The sequence below is a fragment of the Melopsittacus undulatus genome, chromosome 1 (assembly GCF_012275295.1).
Source record: "Melopsittacus undulatus isolate bMelUnd1 chromosome 1, bMelUnd1.mat.Z, whole genome shotgun sequence".
Classification (NCBI taxonomy): domain Eukaryota; kingdom Metazoa; phylum Chordata; class Aves; order Psittaciformes; family Psittaculidae; genus Melopsittacus; species Melopsittacus undulatus.
Window position 1 is genome coordinate 66,753,209 of NC_047527.1, and position 22,867 is coordinate 66,776,075.

Consider the following 22,867-nt stretch of genomic DNA (forward strand, 5'->3'; position numbering starts at 1 on the left):
AAGAGTCTGGCAGCCAAGATGTGGGCAGCACTGCTGTGGGCTGCTTATCATCACACTGTGATACAACACCCCAGCACCCTTTTGGCCGAGTCAGAGTCTATGTCAGCAAATGTGAATTTTCTTTTTGCTTTGTTTGCTATCTTCCTGAGACTGGTTTTTGCAAAGTGCTTCATTGTTTGTATAATACTAAGCATACTTTAAAGTGCAATTTTATTTTCCTCTGTATATTATTATGAATTCCCTGAGTGCAGAGCTACCTGTTTTCTGCCATATTTAGTTCTCTCCAGCAGTTAGCAAGTCTAAACAGGCAGTACTATATTTAGAACAACCTCAGCTGGTTCTTTTATTGTATATTTCTACTTATACCAGACATCTTCACTGCCTAATATTTTACAAGCAGAGTTACTTGACTGCATGTCCCTGAAATATCTACATACTGTATTTGCAACATCATAGTTGTGGAAGAGCAAACAGTTCCATTTCAGCACTAGTTAGTCTTTGGTTGATAAATGAACTATGAGAATCTATTCTTTGGTGGGCTTTTAATGGAAAATATACCTATTTTTCTGTGGTGGGGGGGATGCAAATCTCTGAAACTTGTATGCAACCAATTTTTCTTCTACTTACTGGTACACTCCCCATAGCATATAAAGAAACTCAGTATATTTCCACCAGAAGAATTATACACTCATTGAAATCTGAATTTTTAAAGTGTTTTCATTGATAAGAGATAATAAATGACTTGCTGTATTAGTTCATGTTGAGTTTTTCAAATGAGTACTTTGTATTACAATGCTACCATACAATTTTTCTTTCTTAACAACTCTTTTGTGTCTAGTATGATTGAGGTAGAGAGTTTTTCTCTATTTTTATGTAAAAACCAAACGTTAATGGAGGTGGATATTTCTATTTTTACTACGTTAACATCATTTTATAAAATCATTCAACTGTTGAGCTCACCTTTACTTCCATGAAAATTAATCCATATAGAATTATTTTTCTTCACCACCATCAACAGAGACCCTCCTTACTGGAAGCGTATGGAACTAGTCAATATGCCATACTGTCAGGCTGATAGAACATACGTACAAATTTATAAGAGAAAAAAGCTGTTTGTTAGTAAGTGGATTTCTTTTCTCTTGTCTGAGCAGTGTCTTTATAAAAATGATGCTGTGAAAGATAGTGACAACTTAATTGGGTGTCAAATGGAACTGATTTGGTCAGAGGAGAATCATCGAGAGGGATAACTCCAGGGTTTTCAGAGGTTCACAAAGTTTTAAACGTCTATATTTAATGTTTTTTTTTATATGCAGTTTCATAAAGTGAGAGGAGTTGCTATTTTGGCATTTCCATTTATTGGATTCTTTGGAGGGACAAAAACCTTACAGGTAGTGCAATCCATCTATTTGCTGTCAAAGACACCCACACTGTATGTTTCCTTTATACTGAGCCTGTGTGCAGAATAAGGAGGAAGCTTTTGACAAAGGAGAAGGAGAGGATGTTGGATTTGATTTGTTCCTGCTACTCCTGTTGGAAAACTGCTCTGTCATCTAATATCTTGGGTGGATACAAGACTTCTACTTTGCAGTTTGTATCATCATCTGGTCAGTTTGGTCATTTATCTGCATTTTTGTGCTGTAGCTCTTTTTCTTCCCTGGTTATTACCCACCTTTCCATCTCTAGAAGTACCAAGAACAATTCTAACTGAGCTTTGAATTTCCATAGGAAGTGAAGATGGGTTTTACTTTTCTCTGATCATCCTACACAGCATACCACAGAAAATATTGCCAGACATTTATTAATGGTGTTAACATTTTTCTGTCTCTAAGTCCTTGTGTGTTTTCTTGTTTGTCATGCTGATGGCTGATATCTGATCAATTAATAAATCTGATACTTAAGATGATGCTCCTCCAGTTGATGGCAGAAGTTAATGTCAGTAATCCCTAACTGCATAATAGGGTTTAGGCATGATGATGTACCTATCAAACATTATAGCATATTATACGTTTAATCTTGTTTCCGTTTCCAGGCTTTTCAGCATTATCTGTTTCTTACTGCACATAATACGCAGCCCCATCCTCTGCATTGACAATCTCCAGATTTCATTTCAGCAGGCTGTTTTATCTTCACATTCTCGCCTTTTATGCAGGATCATTACTAAGATATTACTAAAAGAGATACTTGCCCCAAAACCAGTGCTTGGGGAACTGAGCAGGTAAACTTTTCCTAGCTTAACAGTTCCCCTTTTAGCATAATTTCTTAGTCTTCTGTAGTGCTGTTCTAATATTCCTTGCTCTGTAATAGCTTCTCATATGGCATTAGAGGTAATGGTTTCTGAAATCCAGATAAATTAGTCCTGCATTTCCTTTGCCTAGTAAGATAACGTACTTTTAAAATGGCAGCCTCTCTGGGCTTGATTTTCCTTTGGCATAACCCATGGTACATTTGAACATTATTTATTAATTTAATTGATCCATTCATTCAGAACTTGTTTTAAGGATGTACATAACACTGAGGACAAGCTAACAGATCTGTTGCTGCCTGGGTCTCTCTACTTTCTTCAGTAGAATTATTGTGTTTCCTGTTTTCCATTCCTGATCTGACTTTTTTTTTTTACTGGCTGGCGTTATTGGACTTGGGAAATTTTTCATGACACTTTCTTACTATTCCCAGACATAGTTGGTTTGTCTGCCTGTGTTCAAGTACATTAAATCCTTTGAAGTGAGTTTCTACACCAGTTGCAATAACTTCTATTTTCACACTTTCCACAAACTTTCAGCCATGACTCTCCCTGTCCTGACCTGTTTTACTCATCAGAGTGCATGTTAAAATCTGAAGCCAAGTATTCATTTAGTTTTGAGACCCTTTTTTCTCTTCCATCTCTTTGCTTCTTGAATGACAGTCATTGTCATGGAATCACAGAATCATAAAATGGTTTTGGTTGCAAGGGACCTTACTGATCATCCAGTTCCAACCCTCTTGCTATTGGCAGGGACACCTTCCACCAGACCAGGTTGCTCAAAGCCTAATCCAGTGTGGTTTTGAACACTTGAGGAATGGGGCAGCCACAACTTCTATGGGCAACCTGTTCCAGTCCCTCATACCCCTCACACGAAAGAATTTCTTCCTAATATCTAATATTTTAATATTCCTAATATCTAATCTAAATCTACCCGCTTTCAGTTTAAAACCACTGTCCCTTGTCCTATCCCTCCATGCCCTTGTAAAAAGTCCCTGTCCTTTTTATTTATATTCCTAATTTCATTATCTATTGTGTGTTATTATTTATATTTTCCTTTAATCTTATATGAAGAAGAGTTTGCTGTTCAGTTTTTTGCTTTGTCAGAGCTTGGTTTTTTGGTAATTCTCACTATATCCCTGCATTTTCTCTTTCCAACAGTAGCTTCCTTCACTTGAGCAGCACTTTTTCTGCTTTTATGTCAGCTTTTATAAGCCGTGCTAAAACCTCTCTTCAGAGGTTTATTTTGAGTGCAGGTTATTGCTGAAGGCTTTCTTTAAAAGTTCATTTTCATTCCTTTTTCATCATTTTGCGATGAAAATTCCATGCATTTTTGAACCTTAACTTCAAGTAATTTTAGGTCTCCTCTATATCTAAGTATCTCAAGACTTCAGTTAGTTTTCCTGACCAAGTAATTTCACTTATATTTCATTTTGCCCTAATCATATTGAAAACCTCAGTTAAGGTGGCATATCTGTCTGTGCCACGTAAACTAGAAATCCCTCTGAACAGGGTTTCTATCAGAGTCTTCAATTATGCCTTGCATAATTGTTTGTAAAAGACAGTTTCCAGATAACTAGTTTATTTGTGTCAGGTTTTGTTTGGGTTTAACTCTGATGTTAAGGAGTAATTGAACTTGACCATTATTTTTAATGTTACCTTGGTGTTGCTTGTAGGAAAGTTAAGGTAGTATTTATTTCCAAGAGAATGTCAGGAAAGTACCTGTTACCCAAAAATGTGGTTTTTAGCTATATAGGTTATGGCAGAATCTCAGCAACTAGTCCTGCTTGCTTTGAATGCCTGACCAATGATATTTCAATTCAAAACGTTTCTGTTTTCTTTGCCATCATCTCTCTTATGTGTTTTCTTCAGCAACTGTTTTCTTTAGCAAATGTTTTCTATTTATGATTATTTTTCTACCACATAGTAAGCATCCTACAGAAGCTTTAATCCCTCCCACATGCTTTGTCTTAACTTTCAAACATCTCTGGCTTTTACCCACTCATTATTCTATTTTCTCTTTGGATGATACCTGTGATGATATTACTTACATAACAAATACTTCTATGAATACTAAACTTTTTATTTCTCTGTTGATCCTAACCCTCTGCACATACTCCTACCCTTTGTTGTTTCTTTACCTTGCTGTTTCCTCATCTACCTGACTCATGTTCTTTTTCTGTCAGAGACAGACACATGAGTCATCTCTCTGTGCTCCCTATTTCAAGCATAAGCAATGCCAGGTAACATGCCAGAATTTTACTTGAAGGAATCATTAGTTGAGGTGATCCTCTTTCTTCTAGACTTGCATGATTGGAAGACCTCCAGAACTTCCTGCAGTTACTGACCTTATTGATGCAGGTCCAGAACAGCTGTGACACCAGCCCCTACCTCTGTTTGTAACGTGCGTACATGATGTTCCTGGACTCTCCATCACTGCCCTCCTATTGAAGAAACAATTCGACAAAAGGATTCTTTCCTTTCTACAGTATAAACTGCAGACTGCTATTATACCAGTGAGAAATTAGGAGTATTCACTAGTTCAATATCATTGTTATAAGTTTGATTTTCTGGAAATCTGGTAGCTCACAATATCCAGACCAAGCTCTACGAATAAGTCAGAGAAAATCATTGGAAAGAAAATTCACTTACTTCAACTACCGTGTCATCATTTTATGAGTGAGGTGCTATCAGTTAACCTCACAGGGTAGTGTGAAGTTTTAGGAAGTTGCATAACAATGCTGGAAAATGTAAAATATAATTGGAAGAATGCATATTAGTCTGCCTAGTAGTAATGAGGTTCCAAAGTGAAAAGATAGCCTGGTAGGTTTTGCAGTAATAAAGCTGATTGCCAGGATGCAGCTGTTTTGGTGTAGCATAACTTTCCACGCAATATTTTGTTCAAGCATGAGAGTGGGGCAGAAAGAATATGTTTTTTTCCTTGTGAAAATCTCAGTAGGATACAACTTCTAGGGCTAAAAAGGTTACATGTATACCTTGGAATGCCTTATTAGCTGTCTTCCTTGTGTCTGTCTCATTCTGTTTTGACAATTTTCCTGTTATCACAAAGATCTCAACATGCAAACTAACTAATCAGACCTTATTCTGAACCTAAGTTGGTTTATAGCAGTCATTTAATAATGCCAGTCCTATTAAGCTGCCAGCCTTTCTGAATACATAGGGTGTTGCTGGTACATATGTCATACATTAATCGGATTTTAGCTGCTTGGTGCTTACTTGTTACTACTTGTAGTTGGCATATACCACCAATTACGAGGTGCAGCCTTTTCCTGGTTTCAGCTGGGAGAGAGTTAATTTTCTTCCTAGTAGCTGGTGCAGTGCTGTGTTTTGGCTTTAGTCTGAGAACAGTGCTGATAACACACCGATGTTTTAGTTATTGTTCAGTAGTGCTTACCCTGATCAATGATTTTTCAATCTCATCTTCTGCCAGTGAGGAAGGGCACAAGAAGCTGGGAGCATCTGACCCAAACTAGTCAAAGATCTATTCTATACCGCAGCATGCTCAGTATATAAACTGGAAGAGGCACGCAGAAAGGAACAAATTGCTGCTCAGGTTGGGTTGGGTATTGGTCAGTGGGTGGTGAGCAATTGTATTGTGCATCAATGTCATTTTTTGTTTTCTTTTTTCCCATTTAGTTTTATCTCTCTCTCCCTGTTATTTCCATTATTATTAGTAGTAGTATCATATTGCACTTTATTTTAAAGTGTTCTTATCTCCACCTGTGGGTTTTACATTATTTCAGTCCTCCTACCCATCCTATGTGGGGGGGAGGAAGGAGAGGTGTGAGCAAGCGGCTGCATGGTATTGAGTTACCGGTTGGGTTTAAATTATGCCAGGCCTCTCCTGTGCTGAGTACAGTGGAACAATCCTTTCCCTATTGCTGCTGGCCGTACTGCAGATACATGCCAGGATGCTTTTGCACTTCTTGGCTACCTGGGCACACTGTTGGCTCATATTCAGCCAGTTGTTAACCAACATCCTCAGGTCCTTTTCCGCTGGGCAGTTTTCCAGCTACTCTTCCACAAACCTATTTTTGTGGCCTACGTGCAGGACTTCACTTTCTAAGTGCACTTCATTTTGTTGAACCTCACACAGTTGGCCTCAGCCCATTGATCCAGAGTGTTCAGAACTCTCATGATCATGAGCACATTTTTAGCCTTTGTCTTATTGACAGTAACAGCATTTGAAATTCTTTAAGTTAGTTTTCAGGTTGCCATGAAGGAAGAGTAAGTCTGCCCCAAATGGTGATTTAATATGAAATAGGCTTAATAGTGAAGAACCTCCTTTCATTCACGGCTCACAATGCATTATGCTAATCTTGGGTATATATTGCCTCTGAAAATTAGGTCCAGAAGGAATTTTTACTTCTAGAGAAATAAGCTTTCTGGATGGAATCAGAGAAGTGTTTTCACATCTCTAACTGAGGAAATAAAGTGCTCAGAAGGTTCACTTTTATCTGCAGTGGAAATAGGGCTAATGTATTGCAGTAACCCCTGCTTTGAGGCATAGACCTTTCTGTAAAATGGAGCACACCCATGGAAAGCAATCATAGGGATTTTTCTCTATTATCAGAGGATAAGTTGCTACTAATAGTACCTGAGCGTTTGATCTTGGTCTGGCACACATGATTAGCTAGCAGTATTTCTCTGTGTGTTTAAGAATAAATTCGTGTTCAAATGGAGTCTTTTTTGTCTGCCAAATTTTAAATTGATTTGCCTTTAGCAGCTCATTACAAAGTTATTCTTTATCCCCAAATGCACTTGTGGAAGGATGAAAGACTGCATCTCAATCTTCATGAGGAAATAAACAAATCTGTTTATATTAAGTATGGACAAATGATTACAGCTGGTCAGGTTACTGCCTATGAAAAATTTATCTCCAAAATGTCTTTCATCCTTTCTTTCCTCCTAAGGAGAAAATCAGAGAAAGGGCTTTGAATTTTTATTAATGATTTATTACTCATAACTGATCAGTGAACAGTTTATGCAAATACACTTTGCAAATTGCTCTCTTTAACTACTACTTGGGGTTATATCTGGATATTAACCATCCCATGGGAAGCAGAGGTGTGAACATTTGGATTATTGATATTTAATCATAGCAGAATAACACATATCAAACGTTAAATACTCAGATACAGAAATCATCTGCAGTACCCTGCAGTACTCATGCTGGAATGCACCTTAATGGAGTTCTTGTTGACATTAATAAGTTACAAGTTAAGATGAATCAATATAAATTGCAGGCTAACTAGCTGATAGTTGAAAGTATTATTCTTTGAGCCCAGTTAACCAGCAGGCCCCAAGTTCCTGCAGACTTTCTTTTAGGTACACTAAATTTAATATCCCTTTGCATAATGGAATTTTAAAGACAAAGATTATTTTGTTTACCCTGCTCTGCCCTGTCAGTGCAATGAATCCACACTGGCCTGTTTTGGGACTTGTGGAGGGATCATTTTGCCAAAGACAAAGGTGGTGTAGGTTTTTTTGTGACCAATGACTCTTCTTGGGGGGGAAGAGAAGTATTTTTATTATTATTTGTCTTTTTAGGTGTAGGGGCTGGTGAGAGTAGTTTATCCCTGGTATGTAACTTATTCATTGCTTTATGAATTTAAATGCTTATGGGCAAAGCTCTTGTACAAATATTGTTTTTCTATATTTTAAAGCATTTATTTAAAAATAAATATATTAGTAGGAGAAACCCTTTTCTATTTAAAAATTGAATACAGCTGAAGGTAATTGTGATATATAGTTGTCAGAAGTGTATTTTTACTGAAAGGCAGAGACCTCAGAAAATTATAATCTGCAAAATCAGAATGTGTCATTCAGATGGATTTGAGTAACACACTCAAGGATTGCTAATCCTTTAGTGGAAAAGTGGAAGATTTTTTCAGATACAGGTAGTGAGCAAAATTGCCAGGTAGAAGCTCACCAAATTGTACATAAAGAGAGATGCACAGGGACATTTGAGAAATAAAAATGGGTCGGTTTATTCATTCAATTTTCTCCTCCACAAATGGCAGTTTTTCAGGCACTGGATAAAAATTCTTCTTTCACTGTGTGAGAACAATCATCACTCATGAACCATTAACTCATGTGCCACTAACAGAGGTAAAAAGGAGTTGATGAAGTGCTGAGAGTAAGTGTCTTATTCAGAGGTCTATAATTTATTACTGCTCTCCTAGTATTTTAATTTTTGGCTTACTGTAATGTGCTCCTGTGCATGCAGTTGCACACAGGTTAGATTACGAAAGCATAATGATAGCACACATGCCTGTTAGAACAGGCTATCTCCTAGTTTTATTTACTTGTTTCAGTGACATCGACCATATGAAGTGAAGATATTTAGTCCAAAGGGAGTGTGTGCCTGAGGTTAGTGGTTTAGGGCTCAGATCCTGTTTCAAAGGCTTTTACTAGTAGAGGATCAAAAAATGCTTTTACTAGTAGAGGATCAAAAAACACTCAGGTAAATGCTTGGTCTTGTGTCATGTTGCCTTAAAAATCAGTTGGTGTCAACATGACCAGGTTTTCACTCAGTTAAGATATTGGCTAATATGGAAAAATATCAAACTGCTAGAAATAAAGATCATCATCTGTGGGAGACAAAGCCAGACCAAAGGCAGCATGTCCCCTGGAGAGCCACAAACACCTTGGAATGGTAGCTGGCAACTTGGGCTCAGGAGCTTATAGATGGGCTAAAAGAGCAAAACAGGGCCCTAAAGGTTTCATAGACCAGTAATGATGCATTTCAAGTTCAAGGAAAGCAAAACAAATACAGTTCCTTTTGCAAATGTTGGTTTTTGATGTTGGAAAGCAGTGAGACCAATTAACATCCGTTCCCCTGCTAATATCAGAGATGACAATTACTAACCTAAGAACTTGAATATGACTGAAAACAGCCTGTTCCTACAGCCATAAACTTGACACTGTATACCCTTAGTGCTGTTATAATTACAGCAAATGTTAATTTAGAATAAACAAGTAAATGTAGAACATGTAAAAATTAAATTTGCCGTGACAGTTTATTCATGTAGAGGTGATATGGAATATTTCTAAGAGGTGAAAAATAGGATCTGAATGAACTACTTTCAAATGCACACCAAGAACCTCTTTGTATTGTTGTACTTTTTAATTAGATGAAAATAAATGAATTGAAAAGATGAAAGGAACTCATGTAACATCTCACTTCAAAGGGCAGCCCTACTCTTGAGAAATGTTAAAAAAAAAAGAAATGAAAAGCAAAGCAGCTTATTCAAAAAAATATGCTTTCTCTGTGGATTTGGTTTCACTTTTACCTGCTTTAGACACCCGGGAATGACTTCTGCTTATTTGACCTAAATGGAGTCATTACCCCACTGTAAAGGAGAGTGGAAGCGGGCTGGCACTGATGTTCCCCCCTGCCATGCTCCTTCATTACCCTTTGCATTGACTCAGCAACGCTCTCAAATGAGTGGGATTATTTTTGACCTTGTGATGTGATTTTTATCAGTTTCAAAGCTCCGGGCTATATTCTGGTTGGAAATTGCACATGTACAAATGTTCCTTAGCTGCTTCCCAAAATGAGAATGAGAAGATTAACCACCTCAAGTGTATGTATACCAGTGCATGCAGCCTGGGGAACAAACAGAAGGAACTGGAGCTCCATGCCCAGACAGAAAGTTAAGATATCAAAAGATAACTGAAACTTGGTGAGACAGCTCACATGACTGGAGGATCATGATGGATGGCTACAGGCTGTTTTGTAGAGAAGACACGAAAGAATTCTCTTGTGACTCAAAGGAAAAATTGCTGCTTCTAGAAGCAGAGATCTTGTGTGACTTGGAAAAGAAGAGCAGCTCATCAGCTTAGTAACTCCTTGATAGATTTAGGCAGGCTGCTCTGTTTTTTCTTATGCCATGAGCTGTCAGATAGCAGGTTGATGTGAAATGGTATCAGCTTCTCGCAAACACAATCAGCTAAGCAACTGTGCTCATACCAGATGTAATTAAGTAGGATCAATTATAATAGGAACTAGCTAAGAGGGGTAAGTTTGTTTCTTGGGTTGGTATTCTGGCAGTATTAGCCTTTGTAAGTATAATTTATACATCATCAGATGCCAAACCTTTATTACTTCAGGAAATGGCTTCTAGACCAGCATTCAAATGAACTGCATCCTAAATTGATTATTCTAACACTGAAACTGACATCAAGTGGGGAAACAATTTATTTGAAGCATCAATTGCATCTAACAGAAAAGTAGCCATTGAAGTAAATTTTTTTGCAGTGCAAGTTGCATGTTTCCTCTCAATCTTAAATAGAAATAAACATTCTGTGAGAGAGCTCTTTGTGTCCCAAGAGATTAATAGCTACTCTTCATAGCATTACAAGTTTTGCCATGGTACTAAGCAAAATTGCTATAGCACGTAATGCTTAATTTGCTAAACATCAGAATTTATATATTTTTCCTGTAAAATTTACATAAAATTGCACATCAGGTGTTCAGTAAATCTGAAGAATATATGTGAGAATCAAGTGCGCTATTGTCATGGTTTAAGCTGATTCAGAGAAAACTCCAGGAAGAAACTTGCCAACAAAGTTTTCAAGTTGACAAGCAGGTATTCTTTCTTGCGGTGCCAGGAGACATAGGTGATAGCTCCTTCTAACATGTGTCTCCCCATTGCTACACAAGCCAACCTTATATAGTCCATGGGCATACATACATATTCACAAGGCTACGTATGGATTACGTTATTTTCCAGAAAGTTCCCTGCATGCGTACAGAATTGTGGTGGTGGTCTCTGAGGGTCGTTTACATCTTCCAACAATCTTCATCACTTCTGGCAGCCTTTGAAGCATGCACAGTAGATGCTTATACCAGTTTAATTGGTTCATTAGCACCAAAGACATAATAATCCTCCTATCCTCCTATCAGTTAGTTTAACTGTAGCCCATCCTGGACATCTGCCATTCCCAGATACTCCTTATCCCTGTGTCCTGTTCTTCTAGACTGTTTTTCTTAAAACTATGTCAACTATAACAATTTATCTTGTACAAGAATTCTCAGTATGTTCTCTAGCTGTACTTTTTTTTTTCCTATGTATCTTGCACCTCAGTAATTTTCCATTGCTACTGTTACAAAGCCATCAAATTTAGCATTGCTTAAAACTAATTCTAAAGGTTTAAATCTTCCATTTTGTGATTTTATGCCCCCCTTGTTTCAAAGCCTAGTCGCAACGCAGAACCATGCAGCCGCTTGGTCACTCTCCCCCCTTCCTTCCCTCGCTCCCGGAGGGATGGGGAGGAGAATAGAAAAAATGTAACTCTCACAGGCTAAGATAAGAACAGTCCAGTAGCTAAAGTATAACACAAACCACTCCTGCTACCACCAATAATAATAATGATAAGGGAAATAACAAGAGAAGGGAATACAACCACTCACCACCCACCAGCCAATACCCAGCCTGACCCGAGCAGTGATCTAGCCCTTCCAGGTAACTGTCCCCAGTTTATATAGTGGGCATGATGTGCTGTGGTATGGAATACCTCTTTGGCTAATTTGGGTCAGGTGTCCTGTCTCTGCTTCCTCCCAGCTTCCCCTCCTCCCTGGCAGAGCATGGGACTCAGAAAGTCCTTGGTCAGAGTAAACATCACTGAGCAGCAACTGAAAACATTGATGTTATCAGCACTGTTCCCAGGCTGAAAGTCAAAAACATAGCACTGCAGCAGCTACTAAGAAGGAGAAAAATGACTGCTGCTGCTGAACCCAGGAAAACTGGAAATAGCATAAATATGCGTATTATAGGTATAACTAAATATTAGTGCTTTCTTTATCAGAAATACAAAGCTGGTAATGTAGAAATAGAGGGTGTCATATAAACATACAAAATCAAAGAGAGGAATGTTGCAAAATAGTCCATATCTAAATTGTAAAAAGAGAGAATTGCCCATATCTTTGAGCAGATATTTTTATCGTTAGTTTCAATTCTTTCATGGCTTCTAGTTCTTGCAATGGAGCTCCCAGCAGGAAATTTTTTTGTGATACAGAAATAATAAATAACAGGTGTCTGACAAAGCAATGCAGGATATGGCATATAGTGGCACAACAATTGTGCTGTTCTGAAGCACAATGATTGACCAAAAGCCCACAACTTTGTTTTCTTTCTTTTTTTTCTGAATGGAGATTCCTAAGCTCTGGACTATTTCCATAAAAATCTTTAAGATCTTACAACAGTAACAGGGTTCATGCATCTCTTCTATTGCTTAGCAATTGATGTACTGCAGTTGTCTGCTTAGTTAATAATCACATCTAATCAACAGAAATCAAGTTTACATTTCTGTTTTAATATAGGTAAGTTTCAGAGGCCTTTGCAGATCTAGACTGGCACCTGTTTTACCTTTTCAAGTGCTTTTCTGTTTTGATAATGTGATAAGGTTGTTGAGGTTGTGCAATCTTCCTGATAGGCCCAGTGCCAATGTCTCTGCTCTGGTCTTTAGTTGCCATTGTCTTATTTGCTTTGCTCTCAATTGCCAGTAATGGAGCAGGGCAGGTCAATTCACCCTCACAGATCCTTTCTGTAATCTCTCCTTGGCAGCTGTGTGGGACCACTATTTTCTGCAGACAGTGCAGATTTTTAATGCTTTTCTGCATTTAGTTCCAAAACCACTGTTAGCCTCTGCTTTATCTCTTCTTCCTCCCTCTCCCCCAACTTTTCTGGCTCTTAGAGTATTGGTTCCCTCAGATACTGGTCCACAGGTCTCTGTGAAAAGATTCCTGGCGTTAGGTCTTTTTCAAATCACAGATGGACATTTTAAATTTCATTATTGACAACCATTGACGTTTCTTCCCTAAAGCTCAGAAGCAATAGGCTTTGATATTGATTATTACTAGGCAAGATGTAGATATTCCTGAGAAGGATTCTGTGGCCTATGTTGTATTGAAATACTTGAACATGAGTGTTCTTTTTTGGGCTATTCATCCTTGTAGTAGTCCACCTCTTCCCACTTATCCCCTAGTTTATAATTATTTGCTGCTTTTATCTCTCTTATTTCATCCCAGCTGAACATATTACCAATATATATACGCAATATTCTCACATTATTCTTTTGTGTGGAACTTTACTAAATATTTTTGGAAACTTCTGTCCTTCACCTGACAGTATCACTTGCAGTGTTTAAATTATTTGATAGCTATAGAAAAATGAAAGAGAAGATAAGTAAGAAAAATCATGGCAGAAGTGAGACCTATTATAAAATTCTACTGAGGTTTATTTTACTAAACACAAAGCATTTGAAGTCTGACATTTTTAACCTTTGGGCCTTTTACAATGCATACTTAATTGTGGCACCAAAAACTTTTTCCGCACATTATGAAAAATTATACATCCAGAAAGAAAAAGTAATCTCTTATTTTCTTCTCTATTATGTGTGCATGTAAAGTATTTTTGCCCAAGAGTGCCTCTTTTATGCTCAATGCTGTCCTCTCATTTTTCAACGCAGACATCATCAGACCTTTCTGAGACAGATCCAAGGAACACCATGTCCCTGGGAAGTCTCATTCTCATGGTCAGATTTTAATTTTAAACTTTAACCATGAGATCTTGGGCTGTTGCTACTGGATTCTTGTCCAGAATTAACTGTTACAGTTTCGGTGAGAGCTCCCTCCTTCTTAAAGAGGCTTTCTGTGACCCATGGTTAAGCCTGTACACTTTTGACTTTAAAATTTGTAAGCATCGTTCTGCATTCCACTTTGTGGTGAAGCAAGCTGAATTATCACACCTTAGAACCTCTTGTGCATTGCAGTGCACATAAAGCCTAAGTAAGTGTCCCTTCTACCCCCTTGAAAGTCTCTTGGGCACCACTTCCTGAATACATTCCCTCCTTGGAGCTGCACTTTTTCCTTCTGAACTGAGGGAATGGCTGCAGAAGTTCATCAAATCCACCATTTTAATTTCCATTTGGTGTCTCCTTTAAAAGATATTAGTAGGGGTGCACTTTTCTCCCACCTTTGTGCAGTGCTCTTGTTATAGGTCAGTTATTTTTAATTTCAGGAAGGAGCACATGCAAGGAGATTTGCTAGTAATCATTCTCTTTGCTCCAGGTAAGGAAGGTTTCTCTTGCCTTCTAACTCAACTGTAGTAGATGTAATCACTTTGGAGTTGAGGGGCAAACACAGTGTCTTTGCTTGTCTCCTCAGCTATTCCCAACATTGTCAGAAGGACCTTGTGACATTAGCTTGTAAGACATAACTGTTACCCATTACTTTAAAAATCCAAACCCCACAAGTAGCCCATGCAAGGGAGAATATAACTTTCTTTGTGCAAGCAACTGTTCATGTGAACCTCTATAACTTTGAAGAATATAATTTTGCTTCACAGGACACTACAAGACTGGAAGATGAATCCCTGAGTGAAGAGTTCCTACTCTGCGAGTTAGATTTTTTGAATACAAAATAACACTCAAAATAGATTTAAAGTCTGTACTGTAGCTGCATGATTGTTTACTGTGCTCATTTATTCCATTCTTTAGGTTTGAAGACGGCACAGTCTCTTTTCTTGATATCATTGCTCTGAAACATGGATTTGATGTACTGGAAAAACTCACAGGTTAGTTAACATAACTTAATACTGAAGAGTGAAGTTCCAGATTTGTACTCAGGACACAAGACTGATCGTATTTCCTATGGCTGTAGCTTTATTTTCCTTTCTAGATCTACTTTCCATGTTCACCAGTGAAGAATAGACCTCAGTGTAATTGTTTTACTCAGGTCTTATGTATCGGATTATTCCAGCATAGTTTGGAAGAAAAAAAAAGTATGCAGACTTTTCTCCACAAATGCACACACAAGACTTGAGTATATTGAACTCATCTCTTCTGCCTCACACTCACAAAGATGCAATAGCAAAGTAACAGTAGAAAGCAGCTGAGTGGCTTCCACTGTGTATCTCTGAAGCCATTAACATGGAGCAGTTTGTTTACTTTTCCAAACATTTAGCTCTTCAACTTGTATTCCTATTTAATATATCAGTGCCCGGCACGACCAATGTGATAAGATATTCAGTGCTTTGTAACTGCCATTTTCTCTCACCATCCTTTTCTCCCCTTCACACCATTGAGAATAATGGAGTTTTACAGATTATTTAATTTCTGCCAAAGGTTCTCTGTTCTTTTTGAACAGAAATTATTGGCAATTATGTGTATGCAACAAAGCTGTTGCATGTTGTAGAAATACTTCATAATCCAGAAGGACTGCACATTTGGTTTAAGCCACTTTAAGCACTGTTAGTTTTCAGTGGCAAAATGCTCTGTCAGGGGTGAACCACTCCCAAATCTCACTTTGCTGTAGGTCCTGGAGTACTTGCTTTGCACTCCCCCAACACAAATAATGATTCTCATTCTAGGTTAGAAACAGCCTGGAATAGAAACAAACAAAATAAACAAAGTATTGTTGTTATTAATTGTATCCTTCTGTGTAATAAAAGCACTGCTGAAGGTCTTTTGGGATGCACTGTAGTGGGGTTGTACCAGTATAATTATTGAAGATGGGAAGGGACACCACTAGTGGAAGGTGAATCAGAGATTCAGTGTTAGGCAGTTTTGTGAAAGAGATCTGTTTCTGAGTGATATAATCTGACTAAATTTGTGATCTGTCTCAACTTTCATTAAACAGCAATACATATTTAATGACAGAGTTACATCAGGATATGTGTATTTAAGCCATTTTCAGGGGTCGTCCATCTATGTGATTTTTAAACTTAATCTTAGCTGGTATGTATTTTTCTCAGTAAATTTTCATCAGTTTTACAAAAGGTACATAATATACAATTATGTTACAGGGAGTACTTTAATAATAATGTCTGTTCAGGAAACATTAATTCACTTCACAAGAATATATGATATGTATTAAAAAAAGTTTAAAATGCAGACTAGGTCTACTAAAGATGATGAATTGAAAGTTGTTTTTAAATTCACTGGGTGCTTGGTTGGTTGTTGGAGAGTAAAGGTTGTGTTAGCTTTCAGAAAGGCAATTGGATCATACAAAAGCCAAAGCATCCCAAAGTGTGGGATGCTAAATGGTGAGGCTAACTTTGACTTTTAACTTGGTCTTTGGGACTTCTGGCTTCTGTTTTGCCCTATAATAATTTTTACTATCCTCCAGTGCATCAAAGACTGGTTATAGCCAGGGATGGCATGTGGGGCAGCCTGCATTTAGTGGTATTGCACAGATTCTCATGTGTGTTGTGTTTAAACTCTTAGGGTTATACAAGTCATCCAGTTTAGGGACAGAAAAGAATTTCCTCTTCAGTCAGATTGGCAGGGATTACTGGGATTTCTTCTCCTGTGTGGAGTTTGTGATTTCATTCCGCCACTGTCTGGGCATGTCAACTAAACTTGGACCGTGGGTGTGATGTTTGTGAATTTTACTGCTTTCATCCTTGGTGCTGCTTTCATTCCTAATTTTAATGGATTTGTATTTTTTCTTTTAAAAATCATAATATTAACGATGACATTAATAGATGTGTTCTGGCTTGTGATATATAGGTATGTTGGAAGTAGATGCTCCATTTTAGCTGACATTTATGAATTTCTTCTTTTTTTGGGGGATATTCTTCCCTTGATTTGAAAGAGAGAATGAATCATTGGTGAAAATTTTACTTTCTTTATGCCAGCTGTTTGCCACAAGATGAACATTAATGTAAAAGAAAGCTGGGCAATTTGCACTAATATCCTCACCTAACTGCTCATAATTAACACCTTCTCTAAATGTACTTGCAGGAGAGTTATGGGTTGTTGTTTTGGGTTTTATTCCTCAGAAAAAGGTTTGATGAATTAACTAGGGAGAAGATGCTGCATACATACTCTAAACAGGAAAATATGGATACACAAAAGAGAAGGCATTTAAAATTCTGGCATTAGAAAGAATAGGTTGATTTCTAAATGCAAAGGTAGTATGTAAGAGCTTAAAATCCAAAATTATTCTGATGCCCAGATAATGACATTATTAGTATGTCAAAACCCAAAAATCTTTCCTCTCCTTTCATGGATAGTGAGGTGACTGTTTCTCTTTCTAAATTTCTGTCTCAAGATGAACTTGGCTTAGAGAGCAAACTAGAAAGAAAGTTCTTTGTTTACTGCTAACAGCTCTTGCTGCTAGCATGTTATGTCAGTCCAGGTTTTCGTCTTTCTTTTGTGACTTGACTAATGCAAAGTAGGCATCATTTGTACACTTGAAAGCAGAGAAGAACAGCTAGAGCACGATTTGAAGAGCTTTGAAAAAGTGAGTTGCCAGAAGAAATCTGGCAAGGCTGTCTTTGCAGAGTTTAATCTGAATATAAGGTTATTTTCTGGGGAAAAAAACCCAACTGTTTATAAGTTTGGGGTTTTTTTTAGTATGTGTTTGCTAATGTTGATATGGATTGTATTCACAAACTGCCTAATCTGTGAAGAGGCCTTGAAAAGGACCAAAAATATTAGTCATTCCTCAGACCTGTAGAGATAACACAGAGAAGGTAGTACTGCACATAAATATCTTGGGAGTTTTTGCATAATACAGATAGAGAGAAAAATATGCTTCTTGGGATCTAAAAGAAGGGTAAAATGCCTTTATTAAAACCTGAACTGATGAAGAAAAAGTGGAGCACTGTTGACAGATTATATACTCTTGGCAAGAGATAATTGTTCTGTGTTGAGACAAAATAGCAACACTTCTATCGTGAAGGCATTTGATGGCATCCATTATTACAGGGGAGAAATTTGGAGCAAACTCCTTTCATGCTTGAGAGATTTCTGGAAAGAGGAGGCTGGGGCAGCTAATAACTGGGGAATCCCCACAGGTGCTGTTGCATATAGCTTTCCAAGGCAAGAAATGGCAGGGAGTGTCAGTGACCAACACTGACAGGCTTTTCACTCATCCAGTGGCAGCTGAGCTCTTGAGGTCTGCAGCTATTGAGAACTCCTTTGGCAGGGCTGTGTACATTGAAGATCCCAAATATTAAAGACTGCAAGGAGAAACCTGAGACGGTTCTGCATTGAGGTGCCTTATGTGTTTCCACATGAAAAGATGATGGAGTCACTGATCTAATTTTTTCAACAAGGAAGGCTTAACCTCACCCTGTTGGCAGCAGGAGAGTACTTTGTATGCCAGTTAGTGTGGCCTGTGCCTGCCTTTCCCCTTCCATCCTTCTTAAATAGCAAGAACAGCATTTGCATGGGGAATCTGATATCTGCTGAATGTGCTAGCATTCTCAGTTATATTGTGTTGTGGGTCTCAGTGTTAACTTTACTAAAGCCAGCAGAAATGCTGAAGAGCCATTGAATTTAAAAGAACAATTAGTCTGGATCCTGAAGAGTGGCAAGATGCACTCCTACACTTCTCATTCCCGAATACAGACTTTAAGACAGGAATAGGATCATTAGTTGCACATTCTTCTCTGTTTTCTATCTCTGCTAATCCTTTTTTTCCCAATGCGGATTGGTAGCATAAGGATGTGGATGTCCCCATTGAGCTGGGTTTAGCTATAAATCAAACTCAGTTGTTAATAAGCTAGTTTTCCCATGTTGTTTGTTGTTCAGGTTCTTTGAGATAGTGGGTGGTGATAAAACAAATACAAAAAGTCCTGGCCAGCTCTTCCCATTACTGAAGTCAGGAGTGGTATACAGTAGCACCCAGCCAAGAAAGCAAGATGGAAGAACATTTAGTAAACTGCAGTGATTAATCTATTTCTATATCTACTCTATTTATTTAGTTCAAAATAAATTGTTATATTCCTAACCAAGGAGATTGTCTTTTTTCTTACAATAGTACAGCACATGACTAAGCAATCAGCATATGGTTTCTATTACATTGTATATAAATGCTATCTATCCCTGACTTGAACTGTGGATCCTCATTCCTATTCAGATCATCCACTGAACAGGGTTTAACTAATATGAACAATCTCTATTGCTTATGATTCTGTGTACCTTACTGAACATGGGATAATATAAGAAAGATATCATTTCTGTCTTGCATCAGATGGTTTCTGGAAACTAAGCCCAGACTGACTGATGAATCAGAACCTCTACAGAGTAATTACCTGCACTTGTTCGCTTTAATGTTTGCAACAAGAAATTGCGTTTCACTGGGAGGATTGTGTCTGCATGGCCACTCTTACGAATGGTTCCACAAAAAGCAAACTAATGGCCAGGGAGCTAGATGAGGACTTGGGAGACTTGAGTTTCTTGCCTCAGCCACAAAATTTACTTTACTTTTAGTAAATCATATAGATGCTAATCTTCAGGGAAGCAGGGAGTTAGATGACTAAATGTATTTCCAGATCTACATTTAACTTGTATGTGGGATTTACCTTATGTTGCTGTCAGCACCTGCACCTGAATGACCGTTTAGATTCCCACTGCAGTCAATGGAACAGACAGTACTTCACCATGTTGATCCCTGTGACATTTTTTGGAAATTTAGGACAGGAGGAATTACAGTCAGCAATACCAGTTCTTTTCATTGTCCATTAAAGCAGCTTAAATGATTGGCTTAGTGCGGTACAGGAAATTACTTTTAAATAACTTTCCTGCTAATGATCCCTTTGGGAATAGAAAGCTGAACTGTCAGATTAGTTGAGGTGGAAATGATGTTTTAGGTTTTTTACCTTTCCTTAGATCTGTGACTTGTATTGGGCAGGGCAGGTTCTACATCTCTTGCGGTTGAAATAAACCAGTAAAACAGAACAGGGAATGCAATGGAAGAACCCTGAGGAGCACAAGGGTTCAGCACCAGGTTTTATATTTGTGGAACCCTTACCTAGCCATTTCTCTATGAGTAATTTCTGATGCTTGAAATCCAAGTTTATTCAGGTGGCTGTTACTTTCCCTGAAGGAAAGGGTCACAGTCTCACAACAGAAAAAAATATCTTGCAAAGTCAAAAAAACTTCTGTCTAAAGGATGAGCATGTCCCTGTTATGGTAAAACAGTCAAAAAGATGTCTTATAGAGAGAGTGTGTATGTACAGCTGACTTCATGAGTCTGTGATCATTTTCATTTTCAGATGGCTGGTTAAAGCGGATTATAAAGAAAGCTCAGTTGGTTCTTTTGCATCAAAAGAAGGTTGTTGGAACTGTGGTTAATTTCTTAGGACAGACATGCTCAACTGAATCCACATTTGCTAATGGCTGTAGATGAAATTAAAACAATTAAGGAATAAGTATTACAAAATGAGAAAGTAGATGAGGCAGTCTTGCGTAACTGTCTGAAAGTACAGCCAGACACATACAATGTATTTAGAAGGCAAGTCTGAATTAATGGATGAGGCCTACCTTTTTTACTGTAGATACAGAATTTGTTCCCAGTTCTGCCTGAGATAGCATTGTTAAATTTGTCACTTTCAATAAATAGCCTGCATCAAGAAAGAATGGGTGTAAAACCAAGTCTTCAATAAAGGCTAGAGGAATATTAACAGCAGTCACGAGTAATGGAACTCAAATCCCCTGGTTCCTACACACTGATCCATCATTGCCAGCACATGGCCAAAGGATATCTTGGAGAAGAAGCATTATCTGACTGCAGTACCTTTCTCTCTAAATAATTTTCTGTATCAAATATAGTTAGGATCTGAAGAATGGTCATTTTCAGTGCAAGGTTGTCATAACTGCTAAGTGACAGATATAAAGTCCTATGGGACTGTAGTTTTCAAAGGAGAAAAAAAGTGAGGGCTTCTATTCTTGGTTGCAGGACTTCCAAAAACTTTTTATACCAAAATCGATTGATTTAGGTTAGGGTCCTTGTTATACTTTGAATACCCTTTTAAAATGGGGGAAAAAAATAATCTGGTTCAGTTGTATTCTTAAGACCTGTATAAAAAGAACTCAAGAATTGTCTCTGTATAGACCCAGCTGAAAAACAGAACTGAAAGGGAAATGGAAAATAAAGTTATAAATAAACTAATTCCAGTAGGTTCCAAACAGGGTAATATATTTCTAATTAATTTTGCCATATCTTGATATACTAACAAAGAAATAAAATGTTACTGTGTGTATATTAATTTCCTCGGATGATGCACGAACAATTTTCTTACCAATATGCACCTGGAAAATGAACCTTGATAGGGCAGTGAAATAAATTTAGTTATATGCAGGAAAACCAGGGAGCAGCATTATGGCAGTTGCGGAAGAAGGTCTGGCTGGCATTATCGGTGTGCAGACATCCTTCTGCAGATCCCAGGGTCCCATTCTAGTGCATGCTGGCTACCGTGGCAAAAATTGCCTTATTTCATTTCCAACATTTTTAATTTCGTAGCTAACTGGATCCAGCTGTTTCAGCCCTTCATGCAACACGGAGATTTTATGCTAAATCCAAAAAGGCTAAATTAAAGCGAAAGGAAATTTGCATATTGTGTAAAACTCTACTTGTTCAGCACATCCAGATTATACAGTGCTAATCACAAGCACTAGATAGAGTAAATCCTCTTGAAGTCACCCTGGGGTTAAGTCAAATGCTTTACACTCTTTGACACATACCCATGAAATATGTAATCAAGTCTGTTTGACGTCCTCTCCTAATTACGTGTGTGTATTTTAAGCAGATGCTTTTCCAGCTGATCTGTGCCTTTTGAGATCTTTTTTTCATTATTAATCAGAAAATCATGCTGTATGTTAATGGCAAGTACCAATTATGAGAATCTAATATTAGTTTCTTTGCTTAGAAGCTGGGCTTTTGCAAATAAGACCATTGCCAAATAACATATAGATGTAAAGAAAATATAAGAACCTTGGAATTTTATCCATCAGGGGCATAATTATTCTACCATGCACTCCAGTATTTCATCCTAAAATGAAAATTTATTCTTCCACATACTGTTTTTTTTGTTTGAGGAGAAATATTAAGTAGAAAAAGTTCTCTGTTGGATATAGGATTAGACTTCTTGCTTTCACATAGAGTAGAATTTAAATGGTAAAAATATTTTTCCCCCAAGACTCTACATTCATAACTTCTGTCGAGAATATTAATACATAAGCTTAACCTTTTGTGAATTCTTCTTACTTAGTGAGATAATATCAGGAGACAATTAATATTTAATTAACTTGGGAGTCACTGAGTTTTAAGTAAACCCCATTTTTATTGTGACTATGTAAGAATAGTCTTCAGAAATTACTAATGACCTAGTTGGTTTTAACCCTGCTCTTCAGCTGAAGGATGCAAACTGCCACCTGCATTTTGCTGATGTTTCAAACTATGTTCCTTTCAGTGTGTTTAGCAGAGACATCTACTGGCAAAATGATAACTAGCATTCTCTTCCTTGGATCCTACAATGCCATTCTTTACACCTCTGAAGGGAGACCTGCTAATGCAGAAGTGAGTACTTTTAGGCTTTTGGATGTCCTGGAGCATCAAATCTGTTATTTGAGAAGAAACATTATGTAGTATATCAACAGACACAAAATTAATGAAGGCAAAATGCATTTTTCCTATTGTCTCCCTGAGGTTACTTCCTGTTGATCTACTGCACTAATTTTGGTGGAGATCTGCATATCAGAAAAGGAACAAATAAACGAGTTTATGATCCACTGTAGTTGAACAGGACTAATTTCAAATCATGGCTGGACTTTATGATCTCAAAGGTCATTTCCAACCTAGTTGATCCT

The 22,867-nt window shown here is 37.6% G+C and overlaps 1 protein-coding gene across 1 annotated transcript in view; it reads left to right on the plus strand.

The window, feature by feature from the left end:
- The window catches only part of MOCOS (molybdenum cofactor sulfurase), a 214,441-nt gene that overhangs the window by 108,960 nt on the left and 82,614 nt on the right, over nt 1-22,867 (plus strand). The window contains exon 5 of the mRNA XM_005153576.3: nt 14,765-14,841. Coding sequence (XP_005153633.2) covers nt 14,765-14,841 — 77 coding nt within the window. The remainder of the gene's footprint in view (nt 1-14,764; nt 14,842-22,867) is intronic.